The sequence below is a fragment of the Salvelinus fontinalis genome, chromosome 17 (assembly GCF_029448725.1).
Source record: "Salvelinus fontinalis isolate EN_2023a chromosome 17, ASM2944872v1, whole genome shotgun sequence".
NCBI classification, from domain to species: Eukaryota; Metazoa; Chordata; class Actinopteri; order Salmoniformes; family Salmonidae; genus Salvelinus; species Salvelinus fontinalis.
This window is the reverse complement of record NC_074681.1, coordinates 29,396,886-29,415,215: the sequence shown is the minus strand read 5'-3', so window position 1 is coordinate 29,415,215 and position 18,330 is coordinate 29,396,886. Positions and strand designations below refer to the sequence as shown.

At 38.3% G+C, this 18,330-nt stretch overlaps 1 protein-coding gene across 1 annotated transcript in view; it reads right to left on the bottom strand.

Moving 5' to 3' along the window:
* LOC129814122 (BMP/retinoic acid-inducible neural-specific protein 3-like) overlaps positions 1-18,330 on the bottom strand; it is a 101,758-nt gene that overhangs the window by 46,696 nt on the left and 36,732 nt on the right. Inside the window, exons 3-4 of the mRNA XM_055866940.1 lie at positions 3,260-3,450; positions 1,847-2,028 (exon numbers count right to left, since the gene is read on the bottom strand). Of these exons, the coding sequence (XP_055722915.1) occupies positions 1,847-2,028; positions 3,260-3,450 (373 nt within the window). The remainder of the gene's footprint in view (positions 1-1,846; positions 2,029-3,259; positions 3,451-18,330) is intronic.

The following is an 18,330-nucleotide window of genomic DNA, read 5'->3' as shown; positions in this document are numbered from 1 at the left end:
CCATCAGATCACTGGCCTCTTAAGGATCTGCCCCTTTTTTTAAAAAATTTAGCCTAAAATGACATACCCAAATCTAACTGCCTTTAGCTCAGGACCTGAAGCAAGGACATGCATATTCTTGATACCATTTAAAAGGAAACACTTTGAAGTTTGTGGAAATGTGAAATGAATGTAGGAGAATATAACACATTAGATCTGGTAAAAGATGATACAAAGAAAAAAACGAAAGTTTTTTGTATTTTTTTTTGTACCATCATCTTTGAAATGCAAGAGAGGCCATAATGTATTATTTCAGCCCAGGCACAATCAGAATTTTGGCCACTAGATGGCAGCAATGTATGTGCAATGTTTTACACTGATCCAATGAACCATTGTATTTCTGTTCAAAATGTTGTATCAAGACTACCCAAATGTGCCTAATTGGTTTATTAATAACTTTTCAAGTTCATAACTGTGCACTCTCCTCAAACAATAGCATGGTATTATTTCACTGTAATAGCTACTGTAAATTGGACAGTGCAGTTAGATTAACAAGAATTTAAGCTTTCTGCCAATATCAGATATGTCTATGCCCTGGAAAATGTTCTTGTTACTTACAACGTCATGCTAATCACATTAGCGCACATAAGCTCAACCGTCCCGAGGGTGCGACACCGATCTGTAGAGCATCACATGTTATTACTAGTATAGTCCATCAGGGCTCGGTTCTAGGCCCTCTCCTCTTTTCTCTGGAGCCACTCCTGAAAGGTTCATGCTCTACAACATTCATAGGAAGTGGTGCAGGTTCTAGTCATCTCCCATTCAGAGTACTGCAACCCTGTTTTGGCTGCAACTTATCCAGAACGTCACAGCACGCCTGGTGTTCAATCTTCCCAAGTTCTCCCTTGTCACCCCGCTCCTCCGCACACTCCACTGGCTTCCTTTAAGTTTGCATAATTTTCAAGTCCCCGGTGCTTACCTACAGAGCAGCTAAGGGAACTGCGCCGCCCTACCTTCAGGCTATGGTCAAACCTTTCCCCCGAACCCGAGCACTCCGTTCTGCTACATCTGATGTCTTGACACTGGGCAGTTCCCATTCAAACTGTCAATGCTCTTCTTTCTCTGTCCTGGCACCCCAAAGGTGGAACAAGCTTCTCCCTAATGTCAGGACAAAGGAGTCCCTGCCCATCTTCCGACAACGTCTAAAACCCTAACTCTCTTTAAAGAGTATTTTAAATAAATCCCACGTCTGCGTAAATGTACTTTCTACGATGGTGATATGTTGTTGTCTCACCTAGCTATCTTAAGATGAATGCACTAATATCGCTCTGGATAAGACTGTCTGCTAAATTACTAAAATATCAAATATAAGCATATATCCAAAATCATGGCCAAGTCCCAAATGTTCCGAATATATTTTTTTTATCAAGGTGAAAAGTTGAGAAATCTTACAGTCCGGTGTTAAATTAATTGTGTTATTTCAATGAGTTTAAAGCAAGCCCTGTCCACCCACTCGCCCATCATGATACACCAGTACTCAATGCATGCAGATGATAATCCTGCCTTTTAGAGTGTATGTTTGGAACTCAAATGTATGCTAAGTAGTTAGCTGCTAAGCAACAACACATTACCCATGCGACCTTCCTTTACTAGAGTTAAGCATTGTATTGGAGACAGACAGAACAAATTCTCAATGCCAAAGGTCTCAGTAGCCTACCTTCATTCTGTTTCACATAAAATATAAACCTGCTAAATACACGTTCCATCTATAATCACCTGAGAAACGGAATATACTCTGTCAAATATTCAGAAAAAGAAACTGGATGCTTCAATGACTGAGTGTCCTTGAGAGTAGCAGTAGATCTACCTTTATGGCGGAGGTGGCTATCTGTAGGTGGTGAAGTCGTCTCAAGGTGCTCTCGCGGTCTGTGAAATAAGAGGCAGCCAACTGATGCAATACTTCCAGGGAGACCACAGAGCTGTTTCCCTGTCCCTCCGATTTCTTACTGAGCTTCTGCTTATCCAGGAAGATTGTCAACGATTCTTCTCCTGTAGAAAGATAGAATAGAAGACAATAGGATAGAAGAGAAGAAAAAAAATCCCGGAGGGATCTTCAATCAAAATTACACATGGTCCTTAATAATAAAGAACAACTAAAAAAACTGGGTCACTTTAATCATAATGACCCCGAAAGTTTTAATACTTGTTGAGAGTAATGGGTGCCATTATCCTCCATGAAAGGAATTAACGGAGGCATTCAGATAAAAGCTCATAGACTGCAGACAGATTGTGAAGGTCTATCTCTGTCTTGTATGAAAACCCAGACTTTTCAAAAGAACACTATAGTATTCACATGATTCTGCTAGACCAGACAGCGTGCTTAGCTCTCTTCTACCTTGGGGCTATGAGATACCATCAGCACCCAGCATAAGAATGTGTGCATTGCTATTTGCAATTATCTCATTAGCATGCACTGTATAGTCCCATCCCTTTTGTTTGAGCCGGTAATTATGAGAGCTCAGTATGGCTTTTCCATTGCATTCATCTTTCTTGTCACTTCGACTCTGTAACTTCAGTTCATATATCCACCATTAAGTGGCATCATAATTAGTGCCTACATATCATCAGACGTAGTAGTATTCTGGTTGACGTCATAGCAAATGTTTAGAGACCACAACCAGGGCTGTTTGTCCAACAGTTTTTTTTTAGATGCTAGTGGGAGAAGAGCATTCAATATCTCAAACTATGTGCATAACTGTTGTAATTTCCTCATGTATTCAGCATTACCTCAATCATGGATTGCCAAATCAACAAAGCAGACTTCGTCCATACTAACAGAGAATGACTGACCATATGTATTAACATGAACTTATTTTGAATAGTAAAAATTAAGTTTTGTTCAACGTAAATTACTGGTATGGGGATACCTAGTCAGTTGCAAGTGAATGTATTCAAACAAAATGTGTCTTCCGTCTTAATCGATGACATCGGCGCCCGTGCGGCAGTCGTTATTGGGGGTTAACTGCCTTGCTTTAGGGCAAAAATATTTAGTCTACAATGCTACCTGTCGCCATGTCAGCAATGATAGCATGAGCTGACTAAATATATACAGTATGAGTAATCTTTGGTTTGTTTTAAGGCAGTCAACATGATCAATATCTGAGGAGATGACATTACACCGAAGCAATTTTGAGAACAGACTAAGATGAGTAACTAACATCCCTTAGCCACAAAGCCTAAAGCTAAGTGCCACTGAGTAGGTGTATGTGAAGCTGCTTACCTCCTAGCGTAGCAGACACCAAAAAGTGAGTTCCATATTTCTTGATCAAATTCTCGTGGATCTGCTGCAGACTTGGTCTTCGACCCAGCAACCTCAGGTTGCGTAGAAACTCCGGCGCCAGTGGCAAGGGGGCCTTAAAAACGTCCCTCTTCTCTGTAGCCAAGCTGTTCACTTTCCAATGGCTGAATTCCCTGCAACAACAAACTGATCTCAATTCAAGTGAACCATGGGACAATTTTTATATCCATCTGATTCATGGTGCTTGGGTCATTTCATTGGCTGATACTTATGAGAGAGAATGCAAATATCAGCAGAAAATATAGCTTGATGTGCATACATTTCCAACAAAACAAAGGATTACATTTGAATAATAATATACTATATGTATGTATTCCTTCAGAACAAAAAAACGAACAAAACATCAAGAACAACATGCTATTTGTCAAAATGTAACTTGACATTCCACACTGACATTTATTTTGTAGGTTATTTGAAGTCAGCATTACAATATTGTCACGACCAACTGTTACAGGAGATGTGAATGAATGGCATAGACATCAAATACATTTTAAGTTATTTGACAACATACAGTACACAACATGGAAAATGTTTGATGATCATTATTCAATGAAAGAAAGAATAGAAAACATATTTAGTCCAACCTTACAATATACAGGCCTTTTGCCACAGGAATAACATTGGTAGTACCATACCATGTAAGTATAATAATTAAAGTGTAATTGCATACTGTTATTTAGTACTAAGTATGGCTTGCACAATTTCAAAGACTTTAAGAACAAACTTACAGCCCAATTTCTGTAAAAATTTGCTGTAGTGTACACAAACATTTCTTTCAAAACATGAAAAAAAACACCGGTCTTTGGAATAATTTTGAGGGATACGAAGCAATAGCAAGCCAATGTTGATGGGGATAATCCAAGCATCCTCAAATCTTACATCACATTATCATACAAGTCTTTGCCTATAATGTGCAAAGACCATGAGATGCTGCCCATTAGCTTTGGATGATGTTGTCTTGACTGAAGAATTTGTGATGACAGAGGTTGTGAACAGAGCATTACTTTTCTTCCATGGGGATTTCGAAGAGTTAATTGTAAAAGCATTGGCTGACCGTTCCAGTGCTAATGATGATAGATGCTCTTAATTACAGGGCTTTAGAACAAGCTGATTGCACCTGCAGCTCTGCAGGATTGCAGGGAATTATTTAAGCCAAAACTCTCTACCTCTACTCCATTCCCCATTCGATTAACAGCAGAGCACCTGGATATTACCACTGTTTTAACATTCCACTATGTTTCTCAATGAAACAGAATTTTTCCAAGGCTTCTACTTGTACAATTTCTTTGGTACCCTTCCTCAGATCTGTGCGTCGACACAATCCTGTCTCGGAGCTCTACGGACAATTCCTTCGACCTCCTGGCATGGTTTTTGCTCTGTCAACTGTGGGACCTTATATAGACAGATGTGTGCCTTTCCAAATCATACCCAATTAATTGAATTTACCAGTTGGACTCCAATCAAGTTGTAGAAACTTCTCAAGGATGATCAATGGATACAGGATTTACCTGAGCTCAATTTCGAGTCTCATAGCAAAGGGTCTGAATAAGGTATTTAAATAAATAAAAATTATACATTTGCACCCAAAAAATAAACAGTTTTTGCTTTGTCATTATGGGTTATTGTGTGTAGATTGATTAGGATTTTTTTTTAAATCCATTTTGGAATAAGGCTGTAACGTTAAAGTTAACGGGTCTGAATACTTCCCGAATGCAATGTAAATATATTTTATACTTAACAAAAATATAAACACAACATGTAAAGTGTTAGTCCCATTTTTCATGAGCTGAAATAAAAAGATCCTAGAAATGTTCCATACATACAAAAATATTATTGAGCAATTTTTTTTTTTTTACATCCCTGTTAGTGAGCATTTCTCCTTTGCCAAGATAATCCATCCACCTGACAGGTGTAGCATATCAAGAAGCTGATTAAACAGCATGATTATTACACAGTTCACCTTGGGGACAATAAAAGGGCACTCTAAAATGTGCAGTTTTGCCACACAACACAATGCCAATTGCACACAGTTTTGAAGGAGTGTGAAATTGGCATGCTGACTGCAGGAATGTCCAACTGATCTGTTGCCAGATAATTTAATGTTAATTTCTCAACCAATGTCATTTTAGGGAATTTGGCAGTACATCCACCCGGCGTCACAACCTCAGACCACATGTAGCTTAAGACCTCCACATCCGGCTTCTTCACCTGTGGGATCGTCTGAGGAGTGGGAGGGGGTGGGGGAGGGGTTGGGGTGCTGAGGAGTTTTTTTCTGTCTGTAATTATGCCCTTTTGTGGGGGGAAAAACATATTCTGATTGGCTGAGACTGGCTCCCCAGTGGGTGGACCTAGCTCCCAGGTGGGTGGGTCTATGCTCTCCAGTCATGTAAAATCCATAGATTAGGGCCTAAATAATTTAATTCAATTGACTGTAACTCAGTAAAATCTTTGAAATTGTTGCATGTTGCGTTTATATTTTTGTTCAGTATAACATAAGCAAAAAACTAAAACACAATCATTAACAACAGTTACCTTTCTCAGCTACTAGGTCCCAACATCCAATTTTAATGGGATCTGCAAATTGTTACAGCAGTGGGGCGCATTAAAATGTAAGCGTATTTTCCTTAATTCTGTGGAGACCCGAAGAACCTCAAGAGTTAACCAACCCTTTGAATGTGTTTTGTAACTTGTTTTAAACGTCAACAACGAAGTTACAGTAGGTAGGTCGTAAGCTTGTTTAGTAGAACTTAGTAAACAAAGATGGAGTAATGCAGTGACCTAATGGACATTAATGAAGACCAGCCAACCTTCGGATATAGGATGCAGTGATTCGTGTTAAAACTGTCACCTGTGATCAAGCAAAGGGCACTATGGTAGACGGCATCCAAAGGTTTAAGAGTAGCGGCTACTGCATTCTGATCAATTTTGTCCCCATAGTCAAGAACTGATAGGAAAGTTCACTGTACAATCTGAATCCTGCTGATTAGGGAGAGGCATGATCTATTTCTATAAAAGAAGCCTACCTTAAATCTCAGCTTCTTAACTAGCTCATACATATGTTTTTAAATGTCCATTTATTGTCAATGCAAATACACAGATATTTATATGCAGGAACCAGCCCGATGAAAGAACCATCCAATGAATAAATATGTAAGCCATCTGAAATATTTTCAAGAAAATTAGAAAACAAAATACATTTAGTTTTTTCCGCATGAAGTACCAATTTTAAATCAACAAGGACTTCTGCAAGGCAACAAAATCAGATTGCAGGTCCTACCTAGCCTGGTCAGCTGTAGCGGCAATAGCGTACATAATAGTGTCATATGCATACAGATGAATGTTAGATTTTTGCAGATTATTTATATAAATAACAAAAAGGACAGGTCCCAAAATCGACCCCTGCGAGACACCTTTAGTAATGTTGAGGTAATTTGACTTAAAACCATCAGAAAGCACATATTGTGTCCTGTCCGACAGATGCAAGATGCCTAGTCGATGCCCATTACAGACAACCTTTGAATGAGTAGGGGATGGTCGACAGTATCCAAGGCCTTGGACAGATCGATAAATATGACAGCAATTCAATTTTTCATTTAAGACAAGCGTAGCCATGTCCAGGTCTAAAACCAGAGTGGTACACATTAGGAATATCATTTGAAGTTAAAAGGTTCTTAGCTGAGAGTTTGCCAGTGATTCTAATATTTTTGCAAGGCAAGATAGTTTAGAGATTGGGCGGTAGTTATCCAGGTCAGAAGGATAAAGGGGGAGGGCATGCGCCGCCTTACAGATTTTAGGAATAGCACCAGAAGCAATTGTTAAAAACAAAATGTGGGTCAACAGTTCTACAATGATGGGGGCATAAAGCTGCAGTAGAAAGGAATGAAGTGAATCAGCTCCTGTGGAAAAAAAAAAGTGAGTGCCTGAATGCGCATCATTCTCTGCTATTTGTTTAGAGGTGAATAAAAGACTAGTGGAGCTGGAGGTATTTCTTTCAAATAGATGGTCAGCTGAGGCAAAATGGTTATTAAAAGCATCACACATGTCATTGTTGTCTGTTATGGGACAAGAGGCTGTTATAACATGCTGGGGCAATGAGGGGGTGGTGTTTAAAAAATATATTGGCTACTGTCCAGATTTGAGCTTGATTCCACAACTCTCAGATACACAATTCTGGAAGTATTTTCACTTTCCCATTCTAATCAGAGTAAGACATGTATTTTTAAAATGTCTGAAGGACTGAACTGTGAGTTAGATCTGTCCTTAATCTCTTATATTATAAGGCATAGAAGTCAGAAGTTTACATACACCTTAGCCAAATACATTTAAACTCAATTTTTCACAATTCCAGACATTTAATCCTAGTAAAAATTCCCTGTCTTAGGTCAGTTAGGATCACCACTTTATTTGAAGAAGGTGAAATGTCAGAATAGTAGTAGAGAGAATCATTTCTTTCAGCTTTTATTTATTTCATCACATTCACAGTGGGTCAGAAGTTTACATACACTCAATTAGTATTTGGTAGCATTGCCTTTAAATTGCTTAACTTGGGTTAGACGTTTCGGGTAGCCTTCTACAAGCTTCCCACAATAAGTTGGGTGAATGTTGGCCCATTCCTCCTGACAGAGCTGGTGTAACTGAGTCAGGTTTGTAGGCCTCCTTGCTCGCACACGCTTTTTCAGTTCTGCCTACACATTTCCTATAGGATTGAAGTCAGGGCTTTGTGATGGCCACTCCAATACCTTGACTTTTTTGTCCTTAAGCCATTTTGCCACAACTTTGGAACTCTGTTTGTGGTCATTGTCCAATTGGAAGACCCATTTGCGACCAAGCTTTAACTTCCTGACTGATGTCTTGAGATGTTGCTTCAATATATCCACATAATTTTTCTACCTCATGATGCCATCTATTTTGTGAAGTGCACCAGTCCCTCCTGCAGCAAAGCACCCCCACAACATGATGCTGCCACCCCCGTGCTTCACGGTTGGGATGGTGTTCTTTGGCTTGCAAGCTTCTCACTTTTTCCTCCAAACATAACGATGGTCATTATGGCCAAACAGTTCTATTTGTGTTTCATCAGAGCAGAGGACATTTCTCCAAATAGTATGATCTTTGTCCCATGTGCAGTTGCAAACCGGAGTCTGTTTTTTTTCTGGCGGATTTGGAGCAGTGGCTTCTTCCTTGCTGAACGGCCTTTCAATGTCAATATAGGACTTGTTTTACGGTGGATATAGATACTTTTGTACCTGTTTCCTCCTGCATCTTCACAAGGTCCTTTGCTGTTGTTCTGTGATTGATTTGCACATTTCGCACCAAAGTACGTTCATCTCTAGGAGACAGAATGCGTCTCCTTCCTGAGCGGTATGACGGCTGCGTTGTCCCAAGGTGTTTATACTTGCATACTATTGTTTGTACAGATGAACGTGGTACCTTCAGGCATTTGGAAATTGCTCCCAAGGATGAACCAGACTTGTCGAGGTCAAATACATTTTTCTGAGGTCTTGGCTGATTTCTTTTGATTTTCCCATGATGTCAAGCAAATATGCACTGAGTTTGAAGGTAAGCCTTGAAATACGTCCACAGGTACACCTCCAATTGACTCAAATGATGTCAATTAGCCTATCAGAAGCTTCTAAAGCCATGACATATTTTTGGGGAATTTTCCAAGCTGTTTAAAGGCTCAGTCAACTTAGTATATGTAAACTTCTGACCCACTGGAATTGTGATACAGTGAATTATAAGTGAAATAATGTGTCTGTAAACAATTGTTAGAAAAATGACTTGTGTCATGCACAAAGTAGATGTCCTAACCGACTTGCCAAAACTATAGTTTGTTAACAAGACATTTGTGGAGTGGTTGAAAAACGAGTTTTAATGACTCCAACCTAAGTGTATGTAAACTTACGACTTCAACTGTATCTACAACAGAGTTAAACAGAGTGGTAAAACATTTAAGGGCCTGACCCTAATCAGAGATAGAGGACAGACCCTCCTAACCACACAACCCTAGGTCATACAGGAAATGTTGCTCCTTGACAGGTCTAAAAATGTATCTCTGTAATAATGCGTGGACACAATTTAGGTCGTTTAGTATCTCGATTACAGGCAATGGGACAATGGTCACTGAGCTCGTTAGCAAAGATTCCATTGGCTGTATTCTTATGAGAGGCATTTGTCAGAATGATATCCTGAAGAGATGATTTTTCAGGGGGTTTTAAGTTGTGGCGGGTTGATTTAGTTATCAGTTGAGATACATTTAGCTCAGTACAAAAACCTTTCAGTCTAACTGATACTGGCATCAACCAATCCAGGTTAAGATCACCCAATATTAATAATTTATAATTATTATAGTTAAACAGCAAGTCAGACAATTTGCTAAGAGAAATTGGGAGGGCCTAGGGAGCGTTGATAAACTCTAGTTAGGCATTATTACCAATGCCCACATTTAGTACAAGACATTCAAATTGCTTGGGGACAAAAGTGGTATTACACACAGTAACATTTACATTGTTCTTTATGAATATGGTGACACCCCTACCTCTGCCAGCTCTGTCAGATCTGTAAACATTATATCCATTTAGAGACACATCGGAGTCTGGCACAGAATTTTTAAACAAGTCTCAGAAAGTATCCAAATGTCTGAGTTACATTTTTTTTTACAAACAAAAAAAACATTTTTAGGGGGTTGATCAGCTTTAATATTGCAGATAGACCGTGGCTTTCATCAATGTAATTGTCATCGTAATTTCCAATCACAATTTTGTAAATATTTTGTAAATCATTTATATTGTATATATTATTTTAAATATACAGTACAAGTGCAACATTTTGACACACCTACTCATTCAAGGGTTTTTCTTTATTTCTAATATTTTCTCTATTGTAAAATAATAGTGAAGACATCAAAACTATGAAATAACTGCCTTGATGACAGCTTTGCAAACTCTTGGCATTCTCTCAACCAGCTTCACCTGGAATGCATTTCCTACAGTCTTGGAGGAGTTCCCACATATGCTGAGCACTTGTTGGCTGCTTTTCCTTCACTCTGCGGTCCAACTCATCACAAACCATCTCAATTGGGTTGAGCTCGGATGATTGTGGAGAACAGGTCATCTGATGCAGCACTCCATCACTCTCCTTCTAGGTCAAATAGCCCTTACACAGCCTGGAGGTGTGTTGGGTCATTGTCCTGTTGAAAAACAAATGATAGTCCCACTAAGCGCAAACCAGATGGGATGGCGTATAGCTGCAGAATGCTGTGGTAGCCATGCTGTTCAGTGTGTCTTGAATTCAAAATACATGGCAGACAGTGTCACCAGCAAAGCACCCCCACACCATCACACCTCCTCCTCCATGCTTCACAGTGGGAACCACGCATGCGGAGGTCATCCATTAACCTACTCTGTGTCTCACAAAGCCATGCTGGTTGGAACCAAAAATCTCAAATTTGGACTCATCAGACTAAAGGACAGATTCCCACTGGTCAAATGTCCATTGCTTGTGTTTCTTGGCCCAAGCAAGTTTCTTCTTATTATTGGTGTTTTTTTCAGTAATTCAACCATGAAGGCCTGATTCCCGCAGTCTCCTCTGAACAGTTGATGTTAAAATGTGTCTGTTACTTGAACTCTGTGAAGCATTTATTTGGGCTGCAATGTCTGAGGCTGGTAACTTTAATGAATCATTCCTCTGCAGCAGAGGTAACTCTGGGTCTTTGTTTCCTGTGGCGGACCTCATGAGAGCCAGTTTCATCATAGCGCTTGATGGTTTTTGCTACTGCACTTGAAGAAACTTTCAAAGTTCTTGACATTTTCCGGATTGACTGACCTTCATGTCTTAAAGTAATGATGGACTGTCCTTTCTCTTTGCTTTTTTGAGCTGTTCTTGCCATAATATCACCCCTACCTTGTCACAACACAACTGATTGGCTCAAAATTGACTTTTAACAAGGCACACCTGTTAATTGAAATGCATTCCAGGTGACTACCTCATGAAGCTGGTTGAGAGAATGCCAAGAGTGCGAGAAGCTGTCATCAAGGCAAAGTGTGCCTACCTTGAAGAATCTCAAATATAAAATATATTTTGATTCTGTAACGGCTCTCTTTTGGTGAGTGAGTTGACCAAGGCGCAGCGGGTGATGAATACATAATGTTTTATTGACAAGACGGAAAAACACGAAACGAAATACAACTTGAAATGATTAACAAAATAACAAACGATGAAGACAGACCTAAACTATGAACTTACATGAAACGAGGAACACATAAACAGGAACGACCGAGACGAGACAGTACCGTGTGGTGCAAAATACACAGACACAGCGACAATCACCCACAAACAAACAGTGAGAACCTCCTACCTTAATATGACTCTCAATTAGAGGAAAACGCAAAACACCTGCCTCTAATTAAGAGCCATACCAGGCAACCCAAAACCAACATAGAAACGGAAAACATAGACTGCCCACCCAAAACTCACGCCCTGACCATCACACACATACAAAACAACAGAAAACAGGTCAGGAACGTGACAGATTCCATGTGTGTTTCTTAATAGTTTTGATGTCTTCACTATTATTCTACAATGTATACAATTGTAAAATTAAGAAAATCCCTTGAATGAGTAGGAGTGTCCAAACTTTTGACTTGTAGTGTATACATCATTTGTAAAATATATTTTCCTTTATTATTTTCCCCTAACTCTACCACCCCGCCCCTAACTTAAGTAAACTAATAGACAACAACACTTAGGCTTCTACTTACAGCTTATACATACTATATATATTTTACGGACACAGTATATTTTACATTCTTTATCTTTTGTTTGTCTTTAGTCCCACCCTTCAGCTACATCCCTCCCATCTATCTCTGAAGACCATCCAGTTTTAATTTATATTTGCCTTATATATTTCAACTGTGCTGTGATGTTTCACAAAAGTTTAAAACCTTTCTATTCTCATAGGTTCTACAGATTAAAGAGAAACAATTTTGCTAAGTATATTATATTATTGATTATTATCGATTGACTATACTTTTTCAAATCATCCACCACTGCTTTTTGCAGCGTTAGCCCCAGGTAAATGTTGCAATTAATCAGCCATTCCTGAACCTGCAACCAAAAACAAGCTACATATGGACAGTACCAAAACAAATGATCTAATTTAACATAGAATGCAATGCAATGTGCTTTACAGGAAAAAAACGAATAAAAAACGAGGAAAATAAAAGCTGAAATATTTACTACACAACAAAAATAAGATACAAAACAAAAGAATGACACAAACTGAATAACTAAGAAGCACCCTAAAGAAAAGAAAAGCTAGAAAGATGTGTTTTAAGATCTCTTTTAAAAGGTCCACAGTTTCAGCCCCCCTCAGGTTCTCTGTCAGGCTATTCCAGAGGCTGGGGGCATAATATTTAAAGGCTGCCTCTCCATAGTTAAAAGGCCAGTGACAGAGGACCTGAGGGACCTACTGGGTACATATTTTAAAAGCATGTCTGATATGTATTGGGGTGCACAATGGTGGATTGATTTCTAAACCAATAGAAGTATATTTAAATGAATTCTAAAACTCACAGGCAGCCAGTGCAGAAGACCTTTAAACCAGTGTAATGTGTTTCTCCGTCTGGTCTTGGTCAGTACCTGTGCTGCAGCATTCTGTATGTTTTACAGTTGACCAATGGCTTTCTTGGGTAGACCAGACAGGAGAGCATTACAGTAGTCAAGACTGCTTGTAATAAAAGCATGGATGAGTCTCTCTGTATCAGCCTGAGAGCGAAACGGCCGCACCTTGGCAATGTTCCTCAGGTGGTAAAAAGCTATTTTGGTCACATTCCTAATGTATAACACCTAGGTTTTTATTTTTATTTTTTATGATTCTGTCTCTTGGCAGCAAAATCTGCAGAGCTGGGATGGTTTTATCCCTCATATATTGGTTGCAATAATTTTGAATCTGGTGTCATTTTGTGTATCAGTTCATAAACCATGTGCCATGGAATCGGTACATCCAAAATCTCTTCCCAACTACTTTGCAATCTGTATGGCAATTTTTTGGTCCTGAAATGAAACTGATATACTTGTTTATTTATCACCATTGTTTTGTATCCAATTGTTGTTTTTAATGCAGTGCCGACAGACAAGTTTCTTACTTTCTCCCCCTTCCACTTGTCTCTTCCATTTGTGCAGTAATGCTGCAATTATTTGGTTGTAATTTTGGATAGAGAAGACATTTCAATATATTTGATATAACTCCACCAGTCCTATTCATGATATAATTTACAAAGATTGTACAGTTTTTTAAACATTCTTTCCAAAAGTAATGTTTTTTTAATCAATAGTATATGTGAGTTGAACCATAATACTTGTTGTAATATTTGTTCTGTTTTTTCTGGTTGATTAAACTGAAATTGCAAGCAACTTTCTATGGTTTGTTTTAAAAATAGCGATATTTTGGAGATTATTTCATTTTCAAATAACCGACAAGGAGAGGTTGTATTCTGAATAAAGGGGAAAGGGCCATTCTTGAACACGGAGTGAGCCATTTTTACTAATCTGTTAGAGAACCAGTTCAGATTTAAGTATAGCTTTTGTATGACCGAAGCCGTTAGTGAAATGTCTAATGCGTTAATATTTAATCATTTCTGCCCTCCTAATTCATATTCAATATATAATAAGGCCATAAAAAAATCTGGCTTGCCGTTCCAAATAAAATTTTATATTTACTAATCATACAGTTTTAAAAAACAAGTTGTTAGGTGTAGGCAGGGCCATAAGCAAATAGGTCAACTGGAATATGACTAAAGAGTTAATCAGGGTGATTTTTCTACAAATATACAGGTATTTCCTTACCATGGTAGCAAGATCTTATCTATTTTTTGCTAACTTTCTATTAAAATGTACTGTAGTGAGATAATTTCTTTATTTTGGGATATGAATACCGAGTATGTTCACTTCACCATCAGACCATTTTATTGGTAAACTACACAGTATTGTAAAAGTTGTATTTTTTTGTGATCCAATACTTAACATAGTACTACATTTATCATGATTTGGTTGTAATCCAGAGAGGTTAGAAAAATGATCTAGATCCTCTATGAGGCTGTGGAGGGATACAAATTGTGGATTTAAAAGAAAACATGAATCATCAGCATACAATGACACCTTTGTTTTTAAGCCCTGGATTTCTAGACCCTTGATATTATTGTTGGATCTGATTTTAATAGCTAACACTTCGATGGCTACAATAAATAGATATGCCGATAGTGGACAACCTTGTTTTTCTCCTCTTGACAGTTTAATACTTTCTGAGAAGTAGCCATTATTTATTATTTTACACCTAGGGTTACTATACATAACTTTAACCCATTGTATAAGAAATTCTCCCAAATTGAAAAATTTCAGGCATATATAGATTCAATTCCAGACATACTTCATTTAAAAGCCTTTCAAAGTCAGCTATGCATGCCAGGCCTGGTTTCCCAGATTTTTCATAGTGGTCTATTGTTTCCAGAACTTGTCTTTTATATTATCTCCAATGTATCGTCCATGTAAAAAACCTGTATGATTAGGATTAATAATATCCGACAATACATTTTTAATTCTATCCACTATGCATTTTGCTAGAATTTTGCATCACAACACTGAAGTGTAAGGGGCCTCCAATTTTTTTAATTGACTGGATCTTTATATTTACCACCTAGGTCCTGTTTCAGTAATAGGGTAATCCGACCTTCTTGTTTTTATAGGAGTGGTTATAACATGCTAATAACGGTTCTCTTAGTACATCAGAAAAGGTTGATGTACCCTTCAGTTTTCACTGACTTAAAGGCTTTAAATGCATCAATAAGTCCCTCTGTAATTTGGCCTTCACATGAGTCTTTTTGTACAGCTGTTCACTTTACGTTATTAAAATAAAAAAATCCTTACATTTTAACTTTGGTTAATGGAGATGGAGGAGACTGAAATGAAAACATATGTTTAAAGTACTTTGCTTCCTCTTTCAAAATATTGTTTGGTGAACCATGGGTAACACTGTATTAACAAGTCTCCAGACGAGCTTCAATGCTATACAACACTCCTTCCGTGGCCTCCAACTGCTCTTAAATGCAAGCAAAACTAAATGCATGCACTTCAACCGATCGCTGCCCGCACCCGGACGCCTGTCTAGCATCACTACTCTGGATGGTTCTGACTTAGAATATGTGAACAACTACAAATACCTAGGTGTCTGGTTAGACTGTAAAATCTCCTTCCAGACTCACATTAAGCATCTCCAATCCAAAATTAAATCTAGATTCGGCTTCCTATTCCGCAACAAAGTATCCTTCACTCATGCTGCCAAACATACCCTCGTAAAACTCTACTCAGCAAATTGGATGTAGTCTATCACAGTGCCATACGTTTTGTCATCAAAGCCCCATATACTACCCACCACTGTGACCTGTAGGCTCTTGTTGGCTGGCCCTCGCTTCATATTCGTCGCCAAACCCACTGGCTCCAGGTCATCTATAAGTCTTTGCTAGGTAAAGCCCTGCCTTATCTCAGTTCACTGGTCAACATAGCAGCACCCACCCGTAGAACGCGCTCCAGCAGGTATATTTCACTGGTCACCCCCAAAGCCAATTCCTCCTTTGGCCGCCTTTCCTTCCAGTTCTCTGCTGCCAATGACTGGAACGAATTGCAAAAATCACTGAAGCTGGAGACTTATATCTCCCTCACTAACTTTAAGCATCAGCTGTCAGAGCAGCTTACCGATCAATGCACCTGTACATAGCCCATCTGTAAATAGCCAATCTGTAAATAGCCCATCTGTAAATAGCCCATCCAACTACCTCATCCCCATGTTGTTATTTATTTTTTTGCTCCTTTGCACCCCAGTATCTCTACTTGCACATTCATCTTCTGCACATCTATCACTCAAGTGTTTAATTGCTAAATTGTAATTATTTCGCCACTATGGCCTATTTATTGCCTTACCTCCCTAATCTTACTACATTTGCACACACTGTATATATATTTTTCTAATGTGTTATTGCCTGTATGTTTGTTTAACCCATGTCTGTGTTGTTTGTGTCGCACTGCTTTGCTCTATCTTGACCAGGTTTTAAATGAGAATTTGTTCCCAACTGGCCTCCCTAGTTAAATAAAGGTGAAATACATTTAAAGGAATCCATCTACCTTGCGGATCTGTTTGGACCATTTGCACATTTGGATCAAAATTCTTGCTAATTAAATTTCATCACCCCTTTTGAGTTTCTTTGCCCATGGGAGAACTATATTTTGCAACCCCAGTCCTTTTCTCGCACAACTTCATCTAAAATTGTTGAATAATTTTCCTGTAAACAATAGATATTATATTCCTTCTCTTTTAGCCAGGTAAATACTGATAATATTTTCTTATTATCTGCTAAGCCATTACAATTATAACTGGTTATACTTATTTCACAATTTACCATAATGAGATATAAGTTAAAATTCTATTTATCATAATATGTGTTTGTAAACTTACCATTAAAAGGTACCATGATGATTGAGTGTCCATATAGCTGTACCATGATATTTGCACTGCAAATAAAGTAAACCTCCAACTGTTCTCCACTATTCCACCTGCTAAAACCTCCCCCACCCTAAGTTGGATTGTCGTCCCAGTGACTGGCAGACCACCCCTGTTCACCTGGATCCTAGGGCCTTTGAGAGATTGGGACCCATCCTTAAAAAGAGCACACAGTGCCACCTACAGAACAGCAGCAGATTAATAGCCAAAAGCATTTCCAATGCCCTCACCTCCGATTGTATTGTATACAGTTTTTTAAATATCCAAGATTGTATAATATATATATATTTATTTATTTATTTATACACTTAACTAATAATATGCATAATAATGTAAGCTCTTCATATTTGATTGTTACCTATTGTTACCTATAACCAGGACTGGCATTACAAACATTTCATTTCTTGGCAAGCAATTAATATTTTAGGAAACAATTATTGTGATTCATCCTATACTGTTCCTAACATCATTACCCCATAGCAACAGATGTGGGATACATACACACACTCTCCCCACCGTTCCCCCACAAACAACCACAAGCTCAGATGTTCAACAGTTGTTCCGTCGGGGAGCCCAACTCAAGCGAAGACTTGATGTGCGAATGCATATACAGTTGTAGCTGTTTGAGAAGGCATGCAAAATTGAGCAAGAATGGGGAGATTTGATTAACCAATTACACAAAATGTCTGAGTTAGTTTGAGAAGCCAAAATTAAAATAAGATACATTTTCGAAATCAAACTTCTGACATTTACATGAATCAATCCTAGACCACAGCTGCAGGATTTCAGATCAGATGGCGTCTCTAGCACAAACATGCCATGATCAGTAGGTCAACCTCTATATGAACCCTTGATATGATCAAGGTGTCGAATGGCTCTCTTTCTGTGTTAGATTTCTGTGTGCTACTTTGAGAGGCAAAAGGGGAATGGCTGATCTGCCCCATTTCCTCTGAAAGCTGAAAACTAGGTTTCCATTTTATTCATATTTGGCCCTCATCCACTGAGGAGGCAGTCTTTCAAGTCAATGTGTATTTGTGAAGTATTGTAGCAATTTCTTGGAAAACTTTTCAAATTCATTTTTTATATTGATTCTCGCAATTTTTCAGGGCCAGACAGGGCTGGTCTGCTGTACAAAAGTACTATTGTGTTGCAATAGAAATATTTGTAATGCAGAGATAGACTTTTTCAAAGTACATTTCTAAAATAGCACATGTATAAACAATAGGAGTATACTTTATTGCACAAATCTCTTCTGAGATTTTAGAGCTAAAAGGGCAAAAATAAATTAGTGTTTCTTCCCTTTCTCCTGTTGTGCTGATATAACGCATTCTCTTAGAATGTTTATGCTTAGCAGAATATGTATGCTTGCAACACTTTCCCTCAAATTTTAACCAGTTCAACATTTCCTCTCAGAGAATTTAAATTGTCCAGCTGAATGAGGAATAAT